The sequence below is a fragment of the Halteromyces radiatus genome (genome assembly GCF_025201355.1).
Source record: "Halteromyces radiatus strain CBS 162.75 chromosome Unknown BX664scaffold_2, whole genome shotgun sequence".
In the NCBI taxonomy this organism is placed as follows: domain Eukaryota; kingdom Fungi; phylum Mucoromycota; class Mucoromycetes; order Mucorales; family Cunninghamellaceae; genus Halteromyces; species Halteromyces radiatus.
In genome coordinates, this window is record NW_026251688.1 from 131,240 (window position 1) to 155,784 (window position 24,545).

Here is a 24,545-nt window from a genome sequence, read left to right on the forward strand (position 1 = left end):
TGGTTTACTTTATACTTATTTCTTTTTCTCTGTTTAGTGGTGACGGCAGCTCATCCTCAATGAAGTTTGGTGGTGCAACTCACGAACAGTCCACGTTATTAAAGAGCACGACCACCGTTCAACGCCCTTCTCGTTCGAGAGAAACAACTACCAATCAACTTTTAAACCAGCAAACGCTAGACAGTCTTACTTCGTCCATATCTTCTATTGGAAAACCTTCTTCACCCGACAAAAATCCTATAAAAGTACATAGATAAATGTGACAAACATATGAGATGCTCAGGTACACTGGAATTAACTTTTTTTCTTTCCTTCTTTTCTTCTTCTTCCTAGGCTTATTTACGCATACGCCCGCTATCTTCGGCTACCCAGAACCAACATTTTTCTTATCTCAAAGTATTGAATGATCAGCATGTTTCCTTGATCCCGCCCGAGGTACTTTTATTACTTCGCGTGCCTGGCGTTTTCAACGTTTATTTACCCCGTTCTCTCTTTTCTTTTCTTTTTTTTTTTATTTTGTTTTATAAAGGATTCAAATGCTTATAGAAAACGACAAGGTGCCTGTGACCAATATCAATTCACAAAGGTATTCGTCGACAATGCAAGCCAACAGCAAGTCTTTGAAGAAACAACATTGCCATTGGTTCAGTCCTTCATCAATGGAAACAATGCTCTGATCTTTGCTTATGGAGTTACCAACTCAGGGAAAACATATACTATGCTAGGAAATGAAACTGATGCCGGAATTATACCAAGAACTTTACACGCTCTTTTTGATAGTCTTCAAGATCATATGAGTGATGCTGCTTTAAAACCTATGATGCATAGTGGTATTCAGATGTACGAGCGCACCAATGACCCTATCTTAGATGATGAACATGAAAATCGCTCCCTCCTACCAGACACCATGGATACAACTGATTATACAATGGTAAGATTGTCAGAATAGATAATATTACACATTTGCTAATCCCTTGCTTTTACCTAATACATATTAGAAACAGCATATGGACAGCATAAATCGTAAGTGGACAAAATATACATATTAGAAAGCCCTAAAAAAAGGTCCTCTCGTCTTATTTTTCGCCTTTTTTTTTTTAATGGGAACTGTTGCTGTTAGGTTTGGAAGTGGACTCAAGTTTTGAATATGGGATATGGGTTAGTTTTGCCGAAATTTATAACGAACAGATCTTCGATTTACTTGAAAGCTCAACTCCAAGCAGTAAAAACAACAAGTGTACCAAGCGCACTTCACTTCCTCTCAAGTACGAACATCGTACAGGATATAAATATATTGCTGGACTTAAGCACGTTCGAGTCAAAAATGCCGACGTAACTGAATGTTGATAAAAATTTTCAACCTTCTCATTTTTTTTTTTTTTTTTTTGTATTGATCGATAGGAAGCCTATACGGTAGTACAGATTGGTCAAAAGAATCGTGTGGTTTTCTCAACTCTTATGAATCAATCTAGTAGTCGAAGTCATAGCATCTTTACAATCAGCCTTGTACGGTGCCCTATTGATAAGAAGGAATACGTCATTGAGGTAAATTACTCGAGAAGAATATTGATGTAGAGTCGTACCTTATAATTCTAACCAATCTGATCTATATTATAGGATCCTACTTATGCCACTATATCCAAATTATCCGTAGTTGATCTGGCTGGATCAGAAAGGTATCGTCACACATTCAATCAAGGTAACTCATTGATATAAAGAGAAGTAATATTCAAGGTTCCCTTATTATTGATTTCCTCTTTTTTAACACTTTCCCTACAATTGCTATGATACTATTCTAGGTCTGCGTTTAAAAGAAGCCGGAAATATCAACAAATCATTAATGGTATTGGGCCAATGTATGGAAACGCTTCGAATGAATCAACTCAAAATCGAAAATGGAAAAGTAAGTGAAAAATACACCAATGCAAGGAATTTAATAATAATTTTTTTTTTTTTTTTTTACAGCGTCCTGCAATAGTTCCTTTTCGACAGAGCAAACTCACTGAACTATTCAAGAATACTTTTGAAGGACATGGAAAAGCGGTAAGTATCTATGCGCTACTTTTTTTTTACTGTCTGATGATTATTCGACTCTATTCATTATAGGCTATTATTGTTAATGTCAATCCATTCGATACTGGTTTCGATGAAAACAGTCATGTGATGAAATTTGCTGCTATTGCCAAGGAAGTTACCACATCACAACAACATCAGCCAAAGCTGCCAGTTCTGGATGATTCAGCAGGACCAGGTATGTATGAATTTTAAAATGCAAGAGAATCTATATGCTGCCGTAATCATTGATATATCCCGTGATTTTTCCATTTTTCTTTTGTAGTTCGCAAGCGATTACGTAGAAATCAACATGGTAAAGACTTACATATCTTACTTATCTCAGCAAACCCCTTAATACTTTATTTCTTTATGCGTTAGATCCGGATATGAATGGAAAAACACAAGAACAGTATCACGATGACCCTTTCGTCAACAGTATCTTGGAACAAATGGAAACTTTACGTGACAAAGTACGATGTTGTATTTATCGTTGATGCTATCATTTTTTTTTATTGAAAATTTTTTTTTCTTATTCTTGTTCTCATTCTCATTCTTATTTCCAACTATTTGTATCTATTCTTAGTGGTTAGAAGCAGAAACAAAATGTATTACTATGGAAGTCGATATTCGTCAGCAAGTGTCTATGGAAACTAAATCAGAAGTGGAAAAAATGGAAAATATGTACATGTCATTACTCAAGAGACAGGTAAGTGAATGACATATAAATCGTGGGGGGAGTACAGGGGGATGACATTTAACAGTATATGAATGTACTAAACACTTAGTTTTACCCTAATTCATTGAATAGAATGAAACAGTGGAATCCGAAATTGAAAACCGACTACAAGGACTTGGTACTGTGGAAGATGATGATACAGAGCAAATGAATAAAGGTAAAATTGTCACATGCTTAATAATCAGATTTCACATCGTTAACAATCTACTTGATCTTATTTTAGATTCTAACGAGCATGATCAAGTCTCTTTGGCCATGGTAAGAGGCCAATGAAATGGATGTTTAGTTACATTACTTACGGTTGCCTTCTTATTCTATGTTCATAGTTAAAAGCCAAGCAACAGCATCTCTCATCTGAGATTGACAAAATTTGCCTGTGGATGAAAGATCAAAATAATGAAAAGAACAAACTCTTGGAAAAAGTATGACTCGATGTTTATCTTTGCCATTTTTTCTTACATCCTTTTTTTTTTTTTTTTTTTTTTTTTTTTTTGAAAGATGACTGAATTACAAAAGGACAAGATTCAGGAACAAGCAACAATAAAGCGTCTTCACAGTAACATCACCCAGCTTAAAGCGGTCATCGACAACTATAGAAACAATTCAACCTCCTCTTCGACGGTAACAACTCATGATCACTTGAGTCAAACTACATCCATCCAGCATGAGTCTCTCGTATCGGAAGAGAATGAAACAGAATTGGCTGAGACAAGTGATCAATACTCAAATTTCCTTCAACTACGGAAACAGCTACGTCGAAGTGTGTTTAAGAGGGAAGAGGTAAGTCAGAAAGGAAAAAGAAAGTATTAGATGACGTTATTTTATTGATACGGCCTTTTTTTTCTTTTAGTTGCTTGAGGATGCAGAAGGTATCATTTACGATATTGAACAGTTCCAAAATGTTACATTTGATCTCGTTAAGGTAAAACAAAGAAAGAATATAGTCAAGAAGGAAAATAGTTGATACAATATATGTATTCTTAGCATACCAAAATGGGCAAACTTCTGAAACTGATTACTCAAGAAGAATTCCAAAGTGATCCTTATTTGATTCAATATCGTGCTATGCAGCTTCTCAAGCGTTTTGCAAGGCTTCCTCGCTCAAACAATCAGGTGTCATCGGATGCTGGCAACCAAGAAGCTCCCTATATGAATGGCCAGCACGTGGAAGGACAGCAGTCAACCGACCATGCACATGTGGATGATCCTTTAGAACAGTTTAATGACGATGATGATGACGATGATGATGATGATGAAGATGATGGTGGCAATGACGACAATAAAGAAAAAATACCCGTAGTACAGGTAAAAAAAGAAAACAGATAGTTTCTCAATTGACTTGGTGACGGGGACTCATATTCTTACTGTTTCATGTTATTAGCGACATCAAGAACAACGGAAACTAACAAATCGTGCTACCCCAAATGATGACCATTCTACAAATGAATTGATGAAGCCCTTGGTAAGTCAACAAAAAAAAAAAGAAGGGCGACGGTGTCGAATAAATGTAACTAATATTCGTATATACTCATTCTAGCAAACTTCATCTGAAAACGGTGATGACGGTCCAATGGATACACATGTTCACAATAGACCTTCGAGAAAACGAAAAAGGTATTGAATTATTAAAATGTGTGTCAAATGATGATTATTGGATCAACAAGGACAAAATAAGAATAACCGGATGATTCCTATTTTTAGATATGGATCCACTTCCTCTCAACGATGATTGGTGGTTATTGACGTCAAATTCCCTTCTCCTATTCATGCCAAGATTTTTTTTTTTAGTATGTCTTCTAGACTTTTAGATATCAATATAAATATCAAGCTATTGTCATTTTTTTTTTTTTTGTATTCTACTATTTATTACTATCGATTATATATATATTTACCTCCCATTTTTCTTAATAAATTTATTTTGAATATTATTGATACGAACAAAAATGCCTACTGAAAAACCTCGATTTTATGAAGACGCCAGCAAACATCCTCATCTTAGTCTAATCAATAGTACTCTTAGAGATGTCAAAGATAGTTTGATGGAAACTGTCAAACATGTCGGAATATCTCATGAACCGCATGAAAAACGTCCCCAAGATGGCAAGACAAATCCAATGGAATGAAATTCTTTTTGAACAAACCCTCTGATAATGATGATCTATCTAAACTATTCTAGTGTATATATATTTTTATTATTTTTCTTTTTATGTATAAATTTGTTTATCCTCTTTGTGTAAATATTATCAATAAAAAAATCACTTTTTTCTCTCCTTCAGTCGAGATTTGAAACACAGTTTAAAGAATCATCAAAAAAGAAAAAAAGTTTACTTTCCTTTTTTTTTTTTTATTTTTATTTTTATTTTTATTATTGTATTGATCAGCTTATCTTTCGTTGACATCTTAAAAGATTTCTCAATGTTGAAGTTGACTTTTTATATATCATGAGCAAACAAATGAAATCAGGTTTATCTGAATCAAAATCGGTAAGAATAAAGGCTTTTCTTTTTTTTTTTTGTTCCAATTCTTTTATTTATAACACTTAGAATTCCCATTCCTTTTTATTTATTTATTTATGTTTTAGTTCAGTCGTCATGAGAAGGAAATGGGACTTCATTTGTTATATTTACCCAAGACAACTGTCAATGTATTATCACCTTCTGTACCTCACGAAACAAGTCATCTATATCCCAAGCTTGCTGGTGCTAATTGGACTTGTTATATAACTGGTGATACCATTCGACTAGGTCGTGCTCCAGAGAACAAGGCTTCACTTCCTAGAAACAACAATAATAAACCAGTAGTAGATGTAGATTTTCGTGGTAGTAAACAAATATCACGTCGACATGCTGATATCAAGTTTAATGTTAAAAAGAATTGTTGGGAACTTCGTGTTTATGGTCGTATTGGAGTCAAAGTCAATCATGATCTTGTTACAAAAAAACAACGTCCGGTACCACTACCTAGAATGTAAATGAATACACACAATAATATACTTTTGTTTTTTAACTCACCCTTTATAATTTATTTATTCATAATTTTCTTAGGGCTCATCTTGATATTGGAGGTAATAGTTTTGTCTTTGTTTTACCTGATAATCCTGATATCAAACCTGGAAGGAACAAAAGTACTTTGGAACCAACAATAGTACCATCAACAAAAACTCAGTCAAATTCTCTACAACAAGATTTATTGGAAAGCGAACAAGATGATCAATTGGCTTCTATAATTACTGATATCTTTGAATCTCATGACAAAACTTTTGAACCGACGACTCAACAGATATATAGAGAAGTGGTACAACAATGTCGAGCAAAATCTATGGATTATGAAAAATATACAATGGTAAAATACAATCAATATAATATTACTATTTACAAATGGGCACAATCTTTTACCTTTTTTTTTTTTTTTTGGTCGCAATTTAGGATATAATACTTCGGGCGTTGGTACTTGATTCAAGATTCAAGGTCACAGAAGATAGTATGGAATTAACTATGGAACAATCAGATAAAGCACATTGGTATTGGCAACGACCTCCTTCATCAACTCCACAGTCATCCTCTCTTGATACAACGAATACTGCTGGTTCATGGTCTGATTTTGGATACGATATTATAAATGGAGGCGATAATGATACAAATGAAACTGGGGAAAGAACTACTGATACACGTTCAGTTATATCTCATGCGTCTTGGCCAACATCCTTGAATATTTCCAACGCAACTAGTAGTGAATCAACAGGTCTCTCATCCATTGCTCCCATGACTGAAATATTATCTATTGCTGAACCCAATTCAACAGCAACAATAGTCAGCAGTCCTGTTACACCATCTGCTTATTCAATAACTGACAATGAATCTACTTACGCACCGGCCATGTCATCAACGCAATCTGAACATGAAACAACAACAACTGTACGGTCTAATATATCATCATCCATACGTCCATCACCATCTACAAGAACCTTATCAGCATTATCATTTACGTCAACCAATGAAAATGAACCTACATTACAATCTCAATCAGATAAAACTGAATTCACTGGAATTCCACTATCTTCAGCAACAACAAGAACTACTCGAACAATATTAGAACCCTATTATACTCTTGTTTCCCCTGATCATTTTGTTGGTTCTATGAATTCACGTGGTATTGGCTTGATGACTGTTTATTCTGCTATTTTGGCTTCGCAGCAACAACCTGGATCGACAATGGATACATCAAATTCAGTTACTAAACCTATTTCTTTGTATTCACCTACAGCTACCTACGAAGACGAAGACGATGGCGATGATGATGATGTTTATACCTTTGTACATAATCGAAAACGAAAATGGTTCATAACAGGTAATCAGATTACACTTTAGAGTTTAGACATATTTTTTTTATTTGTAATATTGACCAAACTCATATATCTTTCACCTTTTTTTTTTTTTTTTTTTTTTTTTTTTTTTTTTTTTTTTTTTTTTTTTTTTTTTACCAGATCAAGAAGATCGTGATCTTTGGACAAGGTTCCGTACCACCATATTCAGGGCCCAACCGTGAATCCGATTATCATGATATCGATGGATAGCACTGGAATATTTTTTTTTTTTTTTTTTTTGTAAATTAGTTTTTATTTTTTTTTTTATTTTATTTTCTTATCCTTTTTTGTTTTATTATTAGTATAACTTCTGTTAGTTGGTTATTTTTTATTTTGTTTTTTTTTTCATTATTTTCTACTTGTGAATAGTTGAAACAGATGTTTATGAATTATACCTTTTTTTTTTTTTTTTTTTTTTTTTTGTTATTATTATTATTATTATTTTTGTACCTGAAAGTCCCCATGATTTTATGTGAAAATAAAAAAATAAAAAATAAAAACTTCTTTATCGGATCTTCTCCCCATCGATTAAATAAATCAATCAAATTTGGTTCGTGATGATATGAATAAATTGAAAGTTACCCAACTCTTTTTTTTTTTTTTTTTTTTTGATGATTTGTTTACGTGAATATGTATTCCTTTTTTGTTATGATTTCATATTTGAGTTCAAAGTTTTCCGAGAACAATAAAAACAATAATTTCTATATGTACAGAATTAAAAAAAAAAAAAAAAAAAAAGATGACGATGAAACATGATATATTATTCATTTAATATGGATGAGAAAAAAAAAATACATAATCTACACAAAATAAGTTTTCATCAGGTGGTTCACACAAAAAAAAAAAAAGGGTTACTACATATATAAACTAATAAGCTTTTTTATTTTTATTTTTTCGTCATATGCTCTTTATGACGAAGGATATTCAAATGTTGTACAGAACTCCCCCATTCTGGAGAGTTCCTTACACTTCTTTTCCCGGACTATCTTGTCATTGACCCGGTCAACTTTCTTCCCCCCTCTTTTTGTAAATCTCAAACCTCCCCCATTATTGTTAGTAAACTCCGCTAGGCATAATGATAAAAAAAAGGTTCCTCATTTTTCTTTTTCTTTCTTTTCTTTCTTTTCTTTTCTTTTTACTTTTTCTAGAATTGAACTTGTTTAGAAATACCTTTTCTATTGATAATTATTATATATATATAATTTTGATATATGACACAAACAACTGATGATCCCTTGACAGCTGAAAAGGTCGCTCATTACTTACCTTTCTCTGGTCATGTCCCCAACATTCCTGGTAGAATTATTAATGTCACTCACCAAATTCCATACAACATTTTGAAATCTCATGATCAGCGACCTGATATCATTCCTTTATCACCACCACAATCACCACCACAAACAACAAGTACTAGCTCTTCTGTCACCGTCACTTGTCCTTCTTATACTCATAAGGAAGAACAGAATACTGTAAGTGGTTTATCTTCAGCAGCTTTACTATTACAAAAAAAACAACAAGAAGATCCTGTTGCTGCTGCACCTGTCTCTAAATTGGCTAGACATCATCAACGAGGTCATACTCTACGTGTCAAGTTCCATGCTGCTGATTGGACTGTTGTACAGCGTCGTGGCCATGCTGCTCTTTATGCTGGTGTACAAAGCTTATCAAAGGATTATGAAACAATTCATATTGGTTGGACAGGTCCCATTCGTGTTAAGGGTACAAAGCAAGATGTACGTCACATTTACCAAGACGATAAGTTGAAATTGGAAAAGTTATTGTGGGACACCGATCGTATTATTCCTATCTTTTTGGACGAAAAATCACATGGTCACTACGAAGGGTATTGCAAGGAAGGTAAATACAAAAAAAAAAAAAGAAAAGAAAAGAGGATTTATGAAATAGTTTAAACTTTTTTTTTTCATTATAGTACTATGGCCTCTTTTTCATTATATTGTTTGGGCAAATGCTACTGACGGTCGATCTGAAAAGAAATTCTGGGCAGATTATGTTGCTGTCAATCAACAATTTGCTGATACAATTGTGGCTAATTATCGTCCTGGAGATATCAGTAAGTGAATATATCTTTTATTACTTTCTTTTTTTTTTTTACATATCTAATCCTGGAATTATTATCTTTATAGTTTGCATTCATGATTACCATCTTTTACTTGTACCAGAAATGATCCGTGCTAAACTCCCGAATGCCGTCATTGGTTTGTTTTTCCATGCCACTATGCCAAGCTCTGAAATTTTACGTTGTCTTACAACTCGAAATGATATTCTGCGGGGTATGTTAGGTAGTACTTTGGTTGGTTTCCAGGTAATATATATATCAGGTCTAGAAAAGAAGAAATAGGGCGCTCATTTTCTATTGCCTTTTTTTTTTTTTTTTTTTTTTTGTTATCGTAGACATATTCTTATGCTCGTCACTTTATTTCATCATGTACTCGTGTTCTTGGATGTGAATCAACTCAAGTCGGTGTTAATCACAATGGTCATCTCGTGGCGGTTGGTGCCTTTCCAATCGGTATTGATTCTGATCGAGTTCATTCTTATTGTCAACAACCTGGAGTTGAACCAAAAATGGCAGCTATCCGTGAAATGTATGCTGGAAAGAAAATCATCATTGGACGAGATAAGCTTGACTCAACAAAGGGTGTACTTCAAAAGTTACATGCATTTGAACAATTTTTACATCGTTATCCAGAATGGAAAAACAAGGTGGTCTTGATTCAAGTGGCAACTCCAACTTATGGTGACCATGGGAAATTGGAAACGAAAATCTCTGAAGCTGTCAGTCATATCAACAGTACTTTTGGTTCTTTGGAATTTACACCAGTTCATTATTATCATCAAGATGTGGATCGTGAAGAATATTACGCTTTATTGTCAGTAGCGGATGTGGGATTAATTACTTGTATTCGTGATGGAATGAATACAACTTCATTTGAATTTATTATTTGTCAACACAAGACTCATAGTCCCTTGATTCTCTCTGAATTTGCTGGTACCGCAGGTTCTCTCAGTGCTGCTATGTTGGTCAATCCTTGGGATTATGCTGGTGTGGCCAAAGCTATCAATGATGCATTACTTATGTCACCTGAAGATAAGTTGACTAGACATAAAGTAAGTAAAAAAAAAAAAAAAAATAGTGGAAAATTGATAGGAAATTAGCTCATCTCTTTCTTTTTTTTTTTCACTCTTAGCAACTTTATCAACATGTTACTAGCCATACTGCATCCTTCTGGGCTCACTCTTTTGTTACACAATTGGTCAGTATTAGTGAACAACAATCACTTCAATCACATGCTACGCCTGCTCTTAATGTTAACGCTTTGGTTACTGAATATACAAAAGCCAAAAAACGATTGATGTTTTTCGATTATGATGTAAGTCAATTGAAAATATTTATTATCAGGTGAACTAAACTTTTATTATTTATTTATTTATTTATTGTGTGTGGGGTTGATCACAGGGTACTTTGACTCCTATAGTTTCCACTCCAAGTGAAGCCAAACCATCACCAGATATGCTAGAATGTTTACAAACACTATGTAATGACCCTAGAAACATTGTATGGGTTGTGTCTGGACGAGATCAGAAAACATTAGAAGAATGGTTAGGTAGTGTACAAGGTCTTGGATTCTCTGCAGAGCATGGATGTTATCTCAAACCTCCCAATAGTCAAGAATGGACGAGTATTGTTGATGATATCGATATGAGTTGGAAACAAGATGTGGCTGAAATATTTGCTTATTATACTGAACGTACGCAAGGCAGTTTTGTTGAACATAAAAAATCATCCATTACCTGGCATTACAGAACTGCTGATGCTACCTTTGGGTAAGAAGAAATAAGGAAAAAAAAGGTATGAAGATGATGTTCATCTTTTTTTTTTCATAGTGAATTTCAAGCCAAAGAATGTCAAAACCATTTGGAAAATGCCATTGTCTCCAAATTACCAGTGGAAATCCTTGTTGGAAAGAAAAATTTGGAATGTATGGATCATTATTGAACCATAGGAATAGTTAACTGATTATTATTATTATTATTATTATTTTGATAGGCCGGCCATTGTCTACCAATAAAGGAAATATCGTCAAGAGGATATTATCTCAGCATATGGATGTGGATTTAGTGATCTGTGCTGGGGATGACAAGACAGACGAAGATATGTTTAGAATGTTAAGTGCTGCTTATCATGCTTCACTTTACCAACGTACAATCAAAGAAGGATCCTCTCCTACTTCACCAACAACATCATCATCCATATCACGCACTCCTCCATCACCCACTTCAAGAAAAGCATCAGGTCGACGATCTTCCTCTGTAGCCTTTTCACCAACTGTTCCATCCTGTTGGTCCGATATGCATATGTCTTTATATTCTATTACTGTTGGTCCTCCTGAAAAGAAAACTTTGGCAAATTGGCATGTCCGATCAAGTCATGATGTGGTGGATTGTTTGAAGGAATTAGCGCGAACTTAGTATTTTTATAGGATAGTATTATACTCTTTAGACATGCTAACGATAGCGATCTTATATTTTGATTCCATTTTACTACTTTTTTTTTTTATTCAATAAAATAATAAAAAATAAAAAAAGTGTTTTTTATATTGTTTCTTTTTCCCCTCCAATCACATTGAAGCCATCAAATAATGATGATTATTCTATTAAATCAAATCAATGATCTAATCATTGTATGTCATAAAATAGTATATAGAATTCATATCTCATAAAATAAAAGGTCACTTGTAAGGGATCATGTATAGTTTATTAAGACTAATAAATAGTTAAATTATTAAATTCGCTTCGGAATATGAAAATGTAGAACTGAATATGATAGAGTAAAACCTTCCAGACTCCATATTGCCTACCACATCTTTACTTTTCAATTTCCTTTTTTTTTTTTTTTTTTTTTGATCCTTTGCTTCGGTTTTATGCATGTTCTCCATGTTATTGTTGTCGTATTGACCATATGGGTGACTATAATTTCAAGTAAAGTAAACAAAGGGAAACGGAAAAAAAAGGGAGGAAAGATGGTCATTCATAGGATTAATCCATTTGTATTTATCATTATTTTTTACTTTTTAGGTCAAGATACTGATACAGCACTGTATTCACGTCTCTACACTAGTTTGGAAAACTGGCCTTGTGTTAGACTATTGAATGCTACTAGTACTATTGGATGTCAAGGTAAAAAAAAAAGGTGATTAGATAGTCCATTGGCGTGGTATGTGTAGGTTTCAACTGATTGTTTCTTTTTTATATATAGCTTTTACTACAGGCAGTGGTGTCCTCTTTGAAGTCAAAACCCAAAACGATATCAATGTCTTTATTAATACCAATTCATTCAATGATGCCTATGCCATTGTACTTCCTTACAATCTATTAACACTGTAAGGTTTTTGTCTCCTACTATTATAAGTCTTTGATATAACGTCTCCCTTTTGTATGGTTAATAGGGATAATATTCGCAACTTGAAAGCAACAGGAAGACTCACTGGAATAATAGTACTCACTGGCTCAAACCTTCTTCTAACGAATAGTTCTACATCACCTGATAGTTCTTGTCCCAATTGCGCTTTTGGTTTGTATGCCAATGATGCCGAAACATATATATGGAATCCACAGGTAACCAAATATAGGAACTAGTTTGATATGCTAACTTTTTCTCTTCTTTTTTTTTTTTTTTTTTTTTTTTTTAGGCCACCGGTCTTCTTGATGAAGCATTTGATATACCCCTTTATGGATTGAATCCTACTAGTAATGAATCTACTCAAGTATACAATACCATCCAGTCGGTAAAGATACCAAAAAAAAAAAAAAAATAGACGTGTATTTTACTTGCTGTTTTCAAGCTACTAATTATATTTCCATTTATTGGATGTGATGGCGGAAGAATAGGCTCTCAATTATAACAAAGAACGATCTTATCAACAATATCCTTTGCAAGCAGTTGATTTTGATCTGAAGATGTGGGCCGCTATCAATTCTCAAACTTGTCTAAGACGTGGATGGTGTCAACCTGTAGGTGGTCTCTCTGTATTTTCCACTCCCTCACAGTCAATCTCAGTAGATGACAATAAACCTATTATTGTTTTGACCGCTAGCATGGATAGCCGATCTCTCTTTCATGATTTGACATTGGGTGTAGATACAAGCATTTCTGGAATGGTGACCTTACTTTCCGTTGCTGATGCTCTTAGTCGTGTAAGTAATCTATTTTCACTCTCTCCTTTTTTTGATTCTTATGATTTTGTATTGTCAAATCAATCACTTATTTTGTTTTGTAGGCACCAACATCTCCGGCAAATTTTGATAAACATATTTTGTATACACTTTTTACAGCGGAATCATGGGGATTTGCAGGATCGCAACGTTTTGTTCAAGATATTTCACAACCATTTGTATGCACCAATCAATCTCGATCATCACCTTGTCCGTACGCCAACGCACCATGTACCCAACCTTGTGTTCAAGATCTCAATTTTAAGCTTATCAACGTCAATAACATTGAAACAATCGTTGAGTTTGGGTCGATCAGTAATAATGACAATACGATATGGGCTCATGTGGATGATAGTTCGTTGAGTGATCCTCTAGTACAATCCTTACAATCCCAATCTAATATCAATTCTGGTAGCTCAAACAATTCTTCATCTTTGGTTATTCAAGCAGCAAATAGTGACGGGGTTCAGCGTCGTTTACCACCAAGTAGTGTGATGTCTTTTTTAAAGCAAAAAAGATCAATAAAGGCCGCAGTATTGACTGGATATCAAAAGCAGATGAATGGGTAAGATCTTTTTTTTTTTTGAAATACGAAAATATACATTTTCATTATATATTTACTTTTTCTTTTAAATTAGTTATTATAATAGCGATATGGACGATGATTTGGATCTGAATTTAATGACTCAAAAACTGTGTACATTGGCCAATATTACAGCACAAACGGTTTATCAACAAGCATTAACATCATCCAACAACAGTAACATCATCTCTGCAAATTGTAGTCTTGTTTATGAACTATTGGATTGCCTGACTTTCAACTTTTCCTGCCCTTATATGCAAAATTATTTTAATGGTAAGATCATAATATATATTTTGTTTTTTATATATATTTCTAATATTATATATATATATAGTCTCTGGTATTGATAGAATCAGTCATTACTCATCGGTGTATTCTCAAAGTAATCCACAACCTCAATATATACCACGATTTGTATTCAGCTATCTTAGTGGTGTTACTGGCACAACTAGATTAGATCAGCAACAACAACAACAACCAGTGAAATGCAATAGAATCCAAGATTGTCAAGCTAGCGAATACTGTATACGACAAAAATGCGTTAAAACTTTAACATCATATCACCCTGCTTATGGTACTGGATTACATTACGATGAAACGACAGGAGTCTTAAGTGTTGTAGATAGTACGAAAGGAACATATACTGAAAGCACGTAAGTTTAGATGGTGATACAAAGATGAGATCAAAAAAAAAAAAGTTGACTGATTATTATTATTATTATTATTATAGATGGGATTCTCCAAGTTTAAGACTTTTCCTTGTCCCTTCTCGTGAGCAACAACATATTGAATTGGTGATTGGTATTATTTGGTTTGTAACTAATGTTATTATGGTGATATTTGCAAAACGATATGCAAGATCTCGATTCAAGTTGGACTGATGATCATGATTGTGCTTACCAATGGGAAGTTAAACGTTTTGACGACAGAACTCCGATTGTTTGCTCTTTTTCTCTACATTTGTATTATTAGTTTTTTTTTTTTTTATTGTTTTTTTTCTTTATTGTTATTATTAATTAGTTTCATCATTATGAATAAAGTTACAAAGTTATTTATTCTCCCTTATTATGTTTCGTCAATATTTTTTGATGATATTGAAATCTTTCCAATAAAGATGACTGAGCGACAATCTTTATTTGACCGCCAACAACTAAAATGCGGGGGGGAATTTGAACGTATTGGAAAGGGTCCATGTGATTTTTATCTAGTCTCATTTAAAAAAAAAAAAAAAAAATTGATATCACTATTTTTTTAATCTTTGACAGATTTTTTTTCTTTTTCTTTCTTTCTTTCTTTCTTTCTTTTTTTTTCGTGTTACCTTTTTCTTCAAACAACTCATTTTTCTTATCCATCATGTTGCGATCCGCTGTTCGAACTGTAGGTTTAGCTACTCGCTCTATGCCTAAAAGGTAAATAACAATAACAACATTGTCTATTAGAAATACACGCAGAAAAAAAGGGGATGAAACAATCTAAATGAATCAACGTGAATGAAAACGGTATAAAGATACAATATATATAAATATACTGATAAGCGAATAATATTTCTTTTATATATATATTAATAGAACTTTTACTCAATCTACCATTGCTCGTTCTGTGGTACCTTCGTCTCTCCATACCTTTACAGACGAAGAATTGATGTTGAAGGATGCTGGTAAATATAAACACAAACACAAAAAAAAGGAATTATCATAATAGATATTCAATTAAAATCAATAAACAATTTTTATTATTATTATTATTATTATATAATAGTCTCTCGATTTGCTCAAGAAGTTGTTAAGCCCAAAGTACTGGAAATGGATGAATCTGAAACGATGCACAAAACTGTTTTGGATGGGCTTTTTGAACAAGGTGTAAGTGATAAATAGTTTATATTAAAATGAAACTGACTTGAGATTTGCTGCTTTTGTAGTTGATGGGTATCGAAACAGAAGAAGAATATGATGGTGCGAACTGTTCTTTCACTTCCGCCATTATTACTATTGAAGAACTTGCCAAGGTGGATCCTTCAGTTAGTGTCTTGTGTGATGTTCAAGTAAGTCTTAAAAATGATTACAATAATGATGAATGATATTTACTGTATTTTTTTATTCTTCTTCCTCGTTAGAACACTTTGGTTGGCACTTTGGTTCGCAAATATGGTAATGCCGATGTTAAACAACGTTTCCTTCCAAGATTGGCCACCAACACTATTGGTTCCTTCTGTCTTTCTGAATCCGGTTCTGGTACTGATGCTTTTGCTCTCCAAACTCGTGCTGAAGATAAGGGTGATCATTACTTACTGAATGGTTCCAAGATGTGGATTACAAATTCCGGTGAAGCTGATATCTTTTTGGTGTTTGCTAACGTGTAATTAAAAAAAAAAAAGAATGTGGAAATGTTGATTTTATATTTATAATATATTTGTCTATCTATTTATTGTACCTTCTTCTTAGTGACTTTTCCAAGGGTTATAAAGGTATTACTTGTTTCGTGGTGGATAAATCTATGGGCGTTCAAGTAGCAAAGAAAGAAAGCAAGGTATGTAGATACATATATGAAATATTGATTTAGTAACTGATTCTATTACTTTATCTGTATGATTAGCTTGGTATTCGGGCATCATCCACTTGTGTATTGAACTTTGATGATATCAAGGTTCCCAAGGAAAATGTTCTTGGTGAAGTTGGTAAAGGTTACAAGTATGCCATTGAAATTTTGAATGAAGGTAAAATTATATAGGAATTAATTGTGAGTATGGTTAGATAATGGACTGATGGCATCTCTTAAACCAATTTCAGGTCGTATTGGTATTGCTGCACAGATGATTGGTCTTGCTCAAGGTTGTTATGATATTGCTTTACCTTATATGTTTGAACGTAAACAATTTAACACTCGTATTGGTGATTTCCAAGGAATGCAACATCAATATGCTCAAAGTAAGTAAGCGGAATTCTAATGATTATTACCAAAAAAAAAAAAAAAGTTTAACCGCATTTTTTTTCTATTGTATTAGTCGCAGTTGAAATTGAAGCTGCTAGACTTTTGACTTATAATGCTGCTCGTCTTAAGGAAGAAGGAAAGAACTTTATCAAGGAAGCTGCTATGGCCAAACTTTATTCTTCTCAAGTTGCCGAAAAGGCAGCAAGTAAAGCTATTGAATGGTGTGGTGGTGTTGGTTTTACTAAAGAATTAGGTGTTGAAAAATTCTATCGTGATGCCAAGATTGGTGCTATTTATGAAGGTAAAAAGAGAGAAAAAAAAAAAAGAAAGAAATAGGAAAAGAGGGATTAATGATTTGTTTTATATTCAGGTACAAGCAATATTCAATTACAAACCATTGCCAAGATGATCGCTCAACAATATAATTAGATATCATGATTTTCTTTATTCAATAAAAATTACTTTGTACTTTACATATTATTGAATTTCAGAACTCTTTTACTGTTATTTTTTTTAACTGACCAATAAGAATGATGTACATGACGTCGAACATTCAGGTGGGCTCAGACAAAAAAAAAAAAAGATTGCGCGGCATTTGAATGAGTATTTTTTTTGTAAGTCTTATGTGTCTACCGGACGCCTTTGGTCTTTTTTTTTTCCCTTGTTCTTTTCTTTTTTTTCTTTCTTTTCTTCTTTCACTTTCATTTTTATATTTTTGTAACCCTATTCCTTTTGTTGTGACATCAAAGGACGTAAGTATTAAAAAAAAAACTCACTTTATTTATAGAATAATATTATGTTTTTATTTTCATTTTATTTTATTGAACTTTTTGTTTTTTTTATATATATTATATTAACCATTAAACATCATCATCTTTTATATATATATTTATACTTCGTGTTTATAGGGACGAAAATATTACAATGGCAGAACAACCATTACCTATCCAATTTCATGAGCATGCTCAGGTAAGAAAAAAAAAAAAGATGGTGATAAAAAAAATATTGACAATGTTGTTATTATATTAACACGTCTCTTTCGGCTCTTTTTTATATATATATATTTACAACCTGTTATTATTAGCTGCAATCTCTTGGTGTTAATGCAGCAAGTATTGCTTTCAATACTCTCACTATGGAATCCGACCGTTTTATTTGTATTCGCGAAAATATCAATGGTGCTAATCAAGTCGTCATCATTGATTTGCACAATAACAATGAAATGATGCGTAGACCTATTTCTGCTGACTCTGTTATTATGCATCCTACTACCAAAGTGATGGCTTTGAAAGGTATCATTATTGATAAATATATATATATATATTTTACTGACGATATTTGGTGATCTTTTTTATTATTAATAGCTGGTCGAACACTTCAAGTCTTCAATTTGGAACTCAAATCAAAATTGAAATCTCATACTATGAATGAAGATGTCGTTTTTTGGAAATGGACAAATTTGAAAACGTTAGGCCTAGTCACTAATTCTGCTGTTTATCATTGGTCTATTGAAGGTGAAGCTGGTCCACAAAAGATCTTTGATCGTCATGCCAATTTGAATGGTTCTCAAATCATTAATTATCGCGTCTCTAGTGATGATAAATGGATGGTCTTGATTGGTATTGCTGGTCAAAATGGACGCGTCACTGGTGCTATGCAATTATATTCCAAGGAACGTGGTGTTAGTCAACCTATTGAAGGTCATGCTGCTTCTTTTGCTGAACTCAGATTAGATGGTGCCCAATCTCCCACAAAATTGTTTGCTTTTGCTGTGCGATCAGCTACTGGTGCTGCAAAGGTAAATTATATAGAGAATGAAAATAGTTAATTGGGTTTTTTAACTTACATATATCTATATCTAATAGTTACAAATTATTGAAGTGGATCATCAAGAAGGAAATCCTCCATTCCAAAAAAAGGCTGTTGAAGTGTTTTTCCCTCCTGAATCGCCAACTGATTTCCCTGTATCAATGCAAGTTAGTAAAAAGTATGGTATTATTTACTTGGTGACCAAGATGGGGTACATTCATTTGTACGATTTGGAATCTGGCGCTTGTATTTATATGAACCGTATTACTGCTGATACTATCTTTGTTACTGCTGAACGTGAAGAAACTGGTGGTATCATTGGTGTCAACAAGAAGGGTCAAGTATGTACTAAAAAAAAAAGAGAAAAAAAAGTGTGGAAATAATAAATAAGAAAATCTAATGATTATTACCATTATTATCATGATTTCTATAGGTTCTTTCCGTGTCTTTGGATGAAAACGTGATCATTCCCTATATTCTCAACACTTTGAACAATACTCAACTTGCACTTTCCTTAGCTTCTCGTGGTGGCCTTCCTGGTGCAGATGATTTATATGTCAGTCGATTCAATGAACTCTTCAATACTGGAAACTACAATGAAGCCGCTAAAGTTGCAGCCAATTCACCCCGTGGTATTCTTCGTACTACTCAAACAATTGATCGATTCCGTCAAATTGCTGGTACACCAAATCAATTATCCCCTATTCTTCAATATTTCGGTATCTTGTTGGAAAAGGGTAGTCTAAACAAGTATGAATCTTTGGAACTTGCCAAGCCAATTCTTTTACAAAATCGCAAACCTCTATTGGAAAAGTGGCTCAAGGAAGACAAATTGGAATGTAGTGAAGAACTCGGTGACTTTGTCAAGCAACATGATTCAGTCTTGGCTTTGTCTGTTTATTTACGTGCCAATGTACCTAACAAAGTGGTTCTCTGCTTTGCTGAAAACAAACAATACGACAAAATCCTTGCTTATGCTAAAACTGTTGGATTCACCCCTGATTATTCTTCATTATTATACAACATTGCTCGAACTGATCCCGATAAAGCTGCTGATTTTGCAACTGCTTTAGTGAATGATGAAAATGGACCTTTGATTGAACCCGAAAAGGTAAGAAAAAATAATGGAAAAGTGTGACAATGGAACTAATTTGTGATATTTCTTATATATATATTAGGTTGTCGATGTTTTCCAATCGCAAAACATGATTCAACAAGCTACTTCTTTCCTTTTGGATTACCTCAAGAATAACAGAGAAGAAGATGCTGGTTTACAAACTCGTGTACTTGAAATGAATTTGATCCATGCCCCTCAAGTTGCTGATGCTATTTTGGGTACCGGTATGTTGACTCATTATGATCGTGTTTTGGTTGGTACATTATGTGAAAAGGCTGGTCTCTATCAACGTGTAAGTTTTTTTTTCCTAAAGTTTTACGGTCCATCTAATAACAAAGGATATCTTTTTTTTTCTATTTTAGGCCTTGGAGCATTTCACTGATATTCATGATATCAAACGTATCATTCCTCAGACTCACTTGTTGGCTGCTGAATGGTTGGTCGATTACTTTGGTACTCTTTCAGTGGATCAAACCTTAGAATGTTTGAAAGAAATGCTCAACACCAATCTCCGTCAAAATCTTCAAGTGGTTGTGCAAGTGGCTATCAAATACTCGGAACAACTTCAACCTCATAATTTGATTGAAATGTTTGAATCCTACAAGAGCAACGAAGGTAAAATTTAGATAAGTGATGAATGAGAAAAAAAAAAAGGAGGGAATGAATTTAATCATATTTATATACATATATTTTTTTTTTTTAGGTTTATATTATTACTTGGGTTCGATTGTCAATGTAAGTCAAGATCCTTTGGTACACTTCAAGTATATCCAAGCTGCTTGCCGTACTGGAAATATTCGTGAAGCTGAACGTATTTGTCGTGAAAGCAGTTATTATGATGCTGAAAAAGTCAAGAATTTCTTGAAGGTAACAAAGAATAGAAAAATTCACCAAAAGAAAACCATGAAACTGATTTTAATTTGATTATAGGAAGCCAAACTTAGTGATCAATTACCTTTGATTATTGTGTGCGATCGATTCAACTTTGTTCACGATTTGGTTCTTTATCTTTATCACAATAATTTACAATCCTTTATCGAAGTCTATGTTCAAAAGGTGAACCCTGCTCGTACTCCTGAAGTGATTGGTGGATTGTTAGATGTCGGATGTGATGAAGATGTGATTAAGAACTTACTTTTATCCGTCAAAGGTGATTTGTCTGTTGGAAAACTATGTGAACAAGTGGAAGAACGCAACCGTCTGAAGCTCCTCTTGCCTTGGTTGAATTTACGTGTTACTGAAGGAAGTCAAGATCCTGATGTGTACAATTCTTTAGCTAAGATTTACATTGATACCAATAATAATCCTGAACCATTCCTCAAGGAAAACGGAGTAAGTTTTGAATTTTATAAAGGAATAATCATTGATTGACTTTTATTATTTAGTATTACAACCCTCGTATTGTTGGTAAATACTGTGAAAAGCGTGATCCTTACTTGGCCTTCATCTGTTACCAAAAAGGTCAATGTGACTATGAATTGATTCATGTTACCAATGAAAATTCCATGTTCAAACATCAAGCCCGTTACCTTGTAAAACGTCGTGATCAAGAATTATGGGCCTTTGTTTTACAAGAAAACAATGAACATCGTCGTGATGTGATTGATCAGGTATGTAGAGAAAAAACGATAGTAAGAAGAAGAATTTAGGTAACTGAAAATACATTCCCTTTTTTTTAGATTGTTGCTTCTGCTTTACCTGAATGTACTGATCCTGATGATGTATCTGCTGCTGTCAAAGCATTCATGGCCGCCAACTTACCCAATGAATTGATCGAACTTTTGGAAAAGATTGTATTGGAAAGCAGTGCATTCAATGATAACAAAACTTTACAAAATCTTCTTATCTTTACCGCTGTCAAGGTAATCTACGAAAAAAAAAAAATGATAAACATGCAGAATCTAATTCTTTTTTTTTTTTAGGCTGATTCTTCCCGCGTGATGGATTATATTTCTCGATTGGATAACTACGATGCTTCGGATGTCGCTGAAGTGTGTATTGGTGAAGAACTCTATGAAGAAGCATTTACGATCTACAAGAATAATAATGTCAATGCTAATGCTGTGGATGTGTTGATTGAAAAGATCAATGATTTGGATCGTGCCTATGAATTTGCCAATCGCTGTGATCAACCTGATGTTTGGAGTAAACTTGCCAAGGCTCAACTTTCAAATATGCATGTCAAGGAAGCCATCGGTAAGCATATATTTATTATTGTTACATTTTTTTTCCCTCTTCTTTTGTCTAACTTTTTTTTTTACGTCTTCTTTTAACATAGATTCTTATATCCGAGCCAATGATGCATCCAACTACATTGAAGTGTCTCGTAATGCTGCTATTGATGGAAAATATGAAGATTTAGTTCGATATCTCCAAATGGCTCGCAAACAATCTCGTGAACCTTTCATTGAAACAGAATTATTATACGCTTATGCCAAGACGGATCGATTGGCTGATTTGGAAGACTTTATTGCTTCCCCCAACATTGCTCAAATCCAACAAGTAGGTGATCGATGTTACCATGAACATCTTTTGGAAGCTGCCAAGATCCTTTACGGTAGTATCTCGAATCATGCATGTTTGGCCTCTACTTTGGTATTGTTGAAGGATTATCAAGCCGCTGTGGATTGTGCTCGAAAGGCCAACAGTACCAAGGTATGGAAAGAAGTCAATGCCGAATGTATCCGTCAAAATGAATTCCGTCTCGCTCAAATTTGTGGTCTTCATATCATTGTTCATGCCGAAGAACTTGATACTCTTGTCAAGACTTATGAAGCCAATGGTTATTTCGATGAATTAATTCAATTACTGGAATCTGGTCTTGGATTGGAACGTGCTCATATGGGAATGTTTACAGAGTTGGCTGTGTTGTATGCGAAATATGCTCCTGATAAGATGATGGAACATCTCCGATTATTTGTTTCTCGTGTCAATATTCCCAAGGTGATTCGTGCTTGTTCTGATGCTCATCTCTGGCGTGAATTGGTGTTCTTGTATGTCCATTATGATGAATTCGACAACGCGGTAACTGCTATGATGGAACATGCGGCTGATGCTTGGGAACATTCTGCTTTCAAGGATATCATTGTCAAGGTGTCCAATATCGAGATTTATTACAAGTCTCTCCGATTCTATTTGAATGAACACCCATTACTTCTCAATGATCTTCTTGCTGTTCTAGTACCTCGTATCAATCATACTCGTGTGGTCCAATTCTTTGAAAAATCCGATAATATCCCTTTGATCAAGCCCTATTTGTTATCTATACAAGAAGTAAGTAGTCAATAGTCTAGTTTTTTTTTTTTTTCTTTATGACTCATCATTGTTTATTTTATGAATTAGGTGAATAACAAGGCCATTAACTCTGCATTGAACGAATTATTCATTGAAGAAGAAGATTATGATGCTTTACGTGAATCTGTGGATCAATATGATCACTTTGATCCTATTGATATTGCTCAACGACTTGAAAAACATGAACTCCTGGAATTCCGACGTATTGCTGCTCATCTTTATAAACGTAACCGTCGCTGGCGCCAATCTATTGCTCTTTCCAAACAAGACCGCTTATTCAAGGATGCTATGGAAACCGCTGCTGAATCCAAGGATCGTGAAGTGGCCGAAGAATTATTACAATACTTTATCGAAATCGGAAAACGAGAATGTTTCTCAGCTATGTTATACACATGTTACGATCTTATGCGTCCTGATATCGTAATGGAATTGGCCTGGCGACATCAATTGACTGACTTTGCTATGCCATATATGCTCAATACCATGAAGGAACAATTCACAAAGGTGGAACTTTTGGATAAGGAAGTCAAAGAACTCAAGGAAAAGCAAGCTAATCAGGAAAAACAAGATGAAAATGGTAATATATATATATATCGGTGATTGAGCAATGTACTAATGAAATTCTTTTTTTTTTCCTTTTTTAATTACTCCAGTTCCAGTTATGCCTGCAATCACTGGTGGTGCTTTTGGCAATTTACGGATTGGCATGTAAGACAAGGTCATCTGTAATTGTTTAGTTTTCTTTCTTTTATATATTTTTACTGTTAGTATTTTTTTATTATCACTCTCTTTTTTTGCTTAGATGCACAAAACACAAATATTCTGTTTTTATCCCCATATGCTTATATATTTTTTTTATTCTTTTACCGTTTGTGTCCCTTTATAGTTTAGTATTTTTCTTTCTACATGAAATAAAAAAAAGAAAGCACTTTGTGTTTTGTCCAATGTTCTATGTTATTTCTGATTTGATTATATGATGATGTTACACGTAATGACGTTTTGACTCATAAAAAAACAATCATCATTTCGCAATGATACTCATTTTGATGAAAAAAAAATGAAGAAATAAGTAGCATAATGAAATGATGATTCAATTTTTGCATTTTATAAGCTATCTATGACAGGGTTTATCGAATGATGAATATTGAAACATGATCCTGAAACTACCCTACAAAGTAAATGCATCATATTTTTAAAATACAGTTTTCTTGGCTATCTATTTGTTGTTATTTTTTTTTATGATGTCCCCTGTACAAGAACAAAGAAAATAATAAAAAAAGGATACTATAAATAAGAAAGTGGATAAATATAGAATAATGAGAAATGAAGACGACACTAATGTTGAATGATGTTTGTTGATTTGTATGTGTTACACCCAATATGGAAGGCACTAAAAATGCATAAAGACTTTCATCCCCGGTGGTTT

At 33.6% G+C, this 24,545-nt stretch overlaps 6 protein-coding genes across 6 annotated transcripts; all 6 read left to right on the forward strand.

Annotated features, from left to right (window-relative positions):
- Positions 1-59: 59 nt before the first annotated feature.
- Positions 60-4,412, forward strand: BX664DRAFT_311150 (P-loop containing nucleoside triphosphate hydrolase protein; the record flags this gene model as incomplete). The annotated part of the gene is made up of 21 exons (XM_051542573.1): positions 60-245; positions 334-435; positions 530-931; positions 999-1,023; positions 1,121-1,332; positions 1,402-1,545; positions 1,618-1,699; positions 1,800-1,903; positions 1,966-2,043; positions 2,107-2,251; positions 2,339-2,368; positions 2,434-2,525; positions 2,639-2,761; positions 2,864-2,948; positions 3,015-3,049; positions 3,118-3,213; positions 3,290-3,571; positions 3,642-3,713; positions 3,776-3,955; positions 4,173-4,253; positions 4,329-4,412. The coding sequence occupies 21 exons, from the start codon at positions 60-62 to the stop codon at positions 4,410-4,412; spliced, it is 2,640 nt and encodes an 879-aa protein (XP_051402423.1).
- A 737-nt stretch (positions 4,413-5,149) lies between these two features.
- On the forward strand, positions 5,150-7,378 carry BX664DRAFT_382676 (uncharacterized protein). The gene is made up of 5 exons (XM_051549071.1): positions 5,150-5,274; positions 5,373-5,758; positions 5,836-6,133; positions 6,217-7,138; positions 7,275-7,378. The coding sequence occupies exons 1-5, from the start codon at positions 5,233-5,235 to the stop codon at positions 7,334-7,336; spliced, it is 1,710 nt and encodes a 569-aa protein (XP_051402424.1). The 5' UTR covers positions 5,150-5,232; the 3' UTR covers positions 7,337-7,378.
- Positions 7,379-8,292: 914 nt separating this feature from the next.
- On the forward strand, positions 8,293-11,787 carry BX664DRAFT_323346 (glycosyltransferase family 20-domain-containing protein). The gene is made up of 8 exons (XM_051543636.1): positions 8,293-9,011; positions 9,085-9,225; positions 9,299-9,477; positions 9,567-10,283; positions 10,364-10,546; positions 10,633-11,000; positions 11,061-11,155; positions 11,224-11,787. The coding sequence occupies exons 1-8, from the start codon at positions 8,366-8,368 to the stop codon at positions 11,643-11,645; spliced, it is 2,751 nt and encodes a 916-aa protein (XP_051402425.1). The 5' UTR covers positions 8,293-8,365; the 3' UTR covers positions 11,646-11,787.
- Positions 11,788-12,067: 280 nt separating this feature from the next.
- BX664DRAFT_323349 (Nicastrin-domain-containing protein) lies at positions 12,068-14,954 on the forward strand. The gene is made up of 10 exons (XM_051543637.1): positions 12,068-12,155; positions 12,252-12,353; positions 12,433-12,556; positions 12,623-12,791; positions 12,866-12,961; positions 13,065-13,370; positions 13,454-13,953; positions 14,027-14,244; positions 14,306-14,624; positions 14,702-14,954. Exons 1-10 carry the CDS (start codon positions 12,098-12,100, stop codon positions 14,850-14,852), a joined length of 2,043 nt encoding a protein of 680 aa, XP_051402426.1. The 5' UTR covers positions 12,068-12,097; the 3' UTR covers positions 14,853-14,954.
- Positions 14,955-15,255: 301 nt separating this feature from the next.
- Positions 15,256-17,379, forward strand: BX664DRAFT_382679 (acyl-CoA dehydrogenase/oxidase). Its single transcript, XM_051549072.1, has 10 exons — positions 15,256-15,380; positions 15,540-15,628; positions 15,730-15,830; positions 15,890-16,012; positions 16,085-16,326; positions 16,413-16,497; positions 16,564-16,684; positions 16,758-16,895; positions 16,973-17,200; positions 17,270-17,379. Exons 1-10 carry the CDS (start codon positions 15,325-15,327, stop codon positions 17,326-17,328), a joined length of 1,242 nt encoding a protein of 413 aa, XP_051402427.1. The 5' UTR covers positions 15,256-15,324; the 3' UTR covers positions 17,329-17,379.
- A 204-nt stretch (positions 17,380-17,583) lies between these two features.
- BX664DRAFT_290931 (uncharacterized protein) lies at positions 17,584-24,160 on the forward strand. Its single transcript, XM_051541918.1, has 16 exons — positions 17,584-17,651; positions 17,808-17,868; positions 17,984-18,191; positions 18,264-18,697; positions 18,765-19,049; positions 19,142-19,819; positions 19,887-20,117; positions 20,188-20,440; positions 20,529-20,692; positions 20,756-21,157; positions 21,211-21,435; positions 21,505-21,687; positions 21,748-22,021; positions 22,104-23,098; positions 23,168-23,696; positions 23,773-24,160. Exons 2-16 carry the CDS (start codon positions 17,824-17,826, stop codon positions 23,829-23,831), a joined length of 4,965 nt encoding a protein of 1,654 aa, XP_051402428.1. The 5' UTR covers positions 17,584-17,651; positions 17,808-17,823; the 3' UTR covers positions 23,832-24,160.
- Positions 24,161-24,545: the final 385 nt, after the last annotated feature.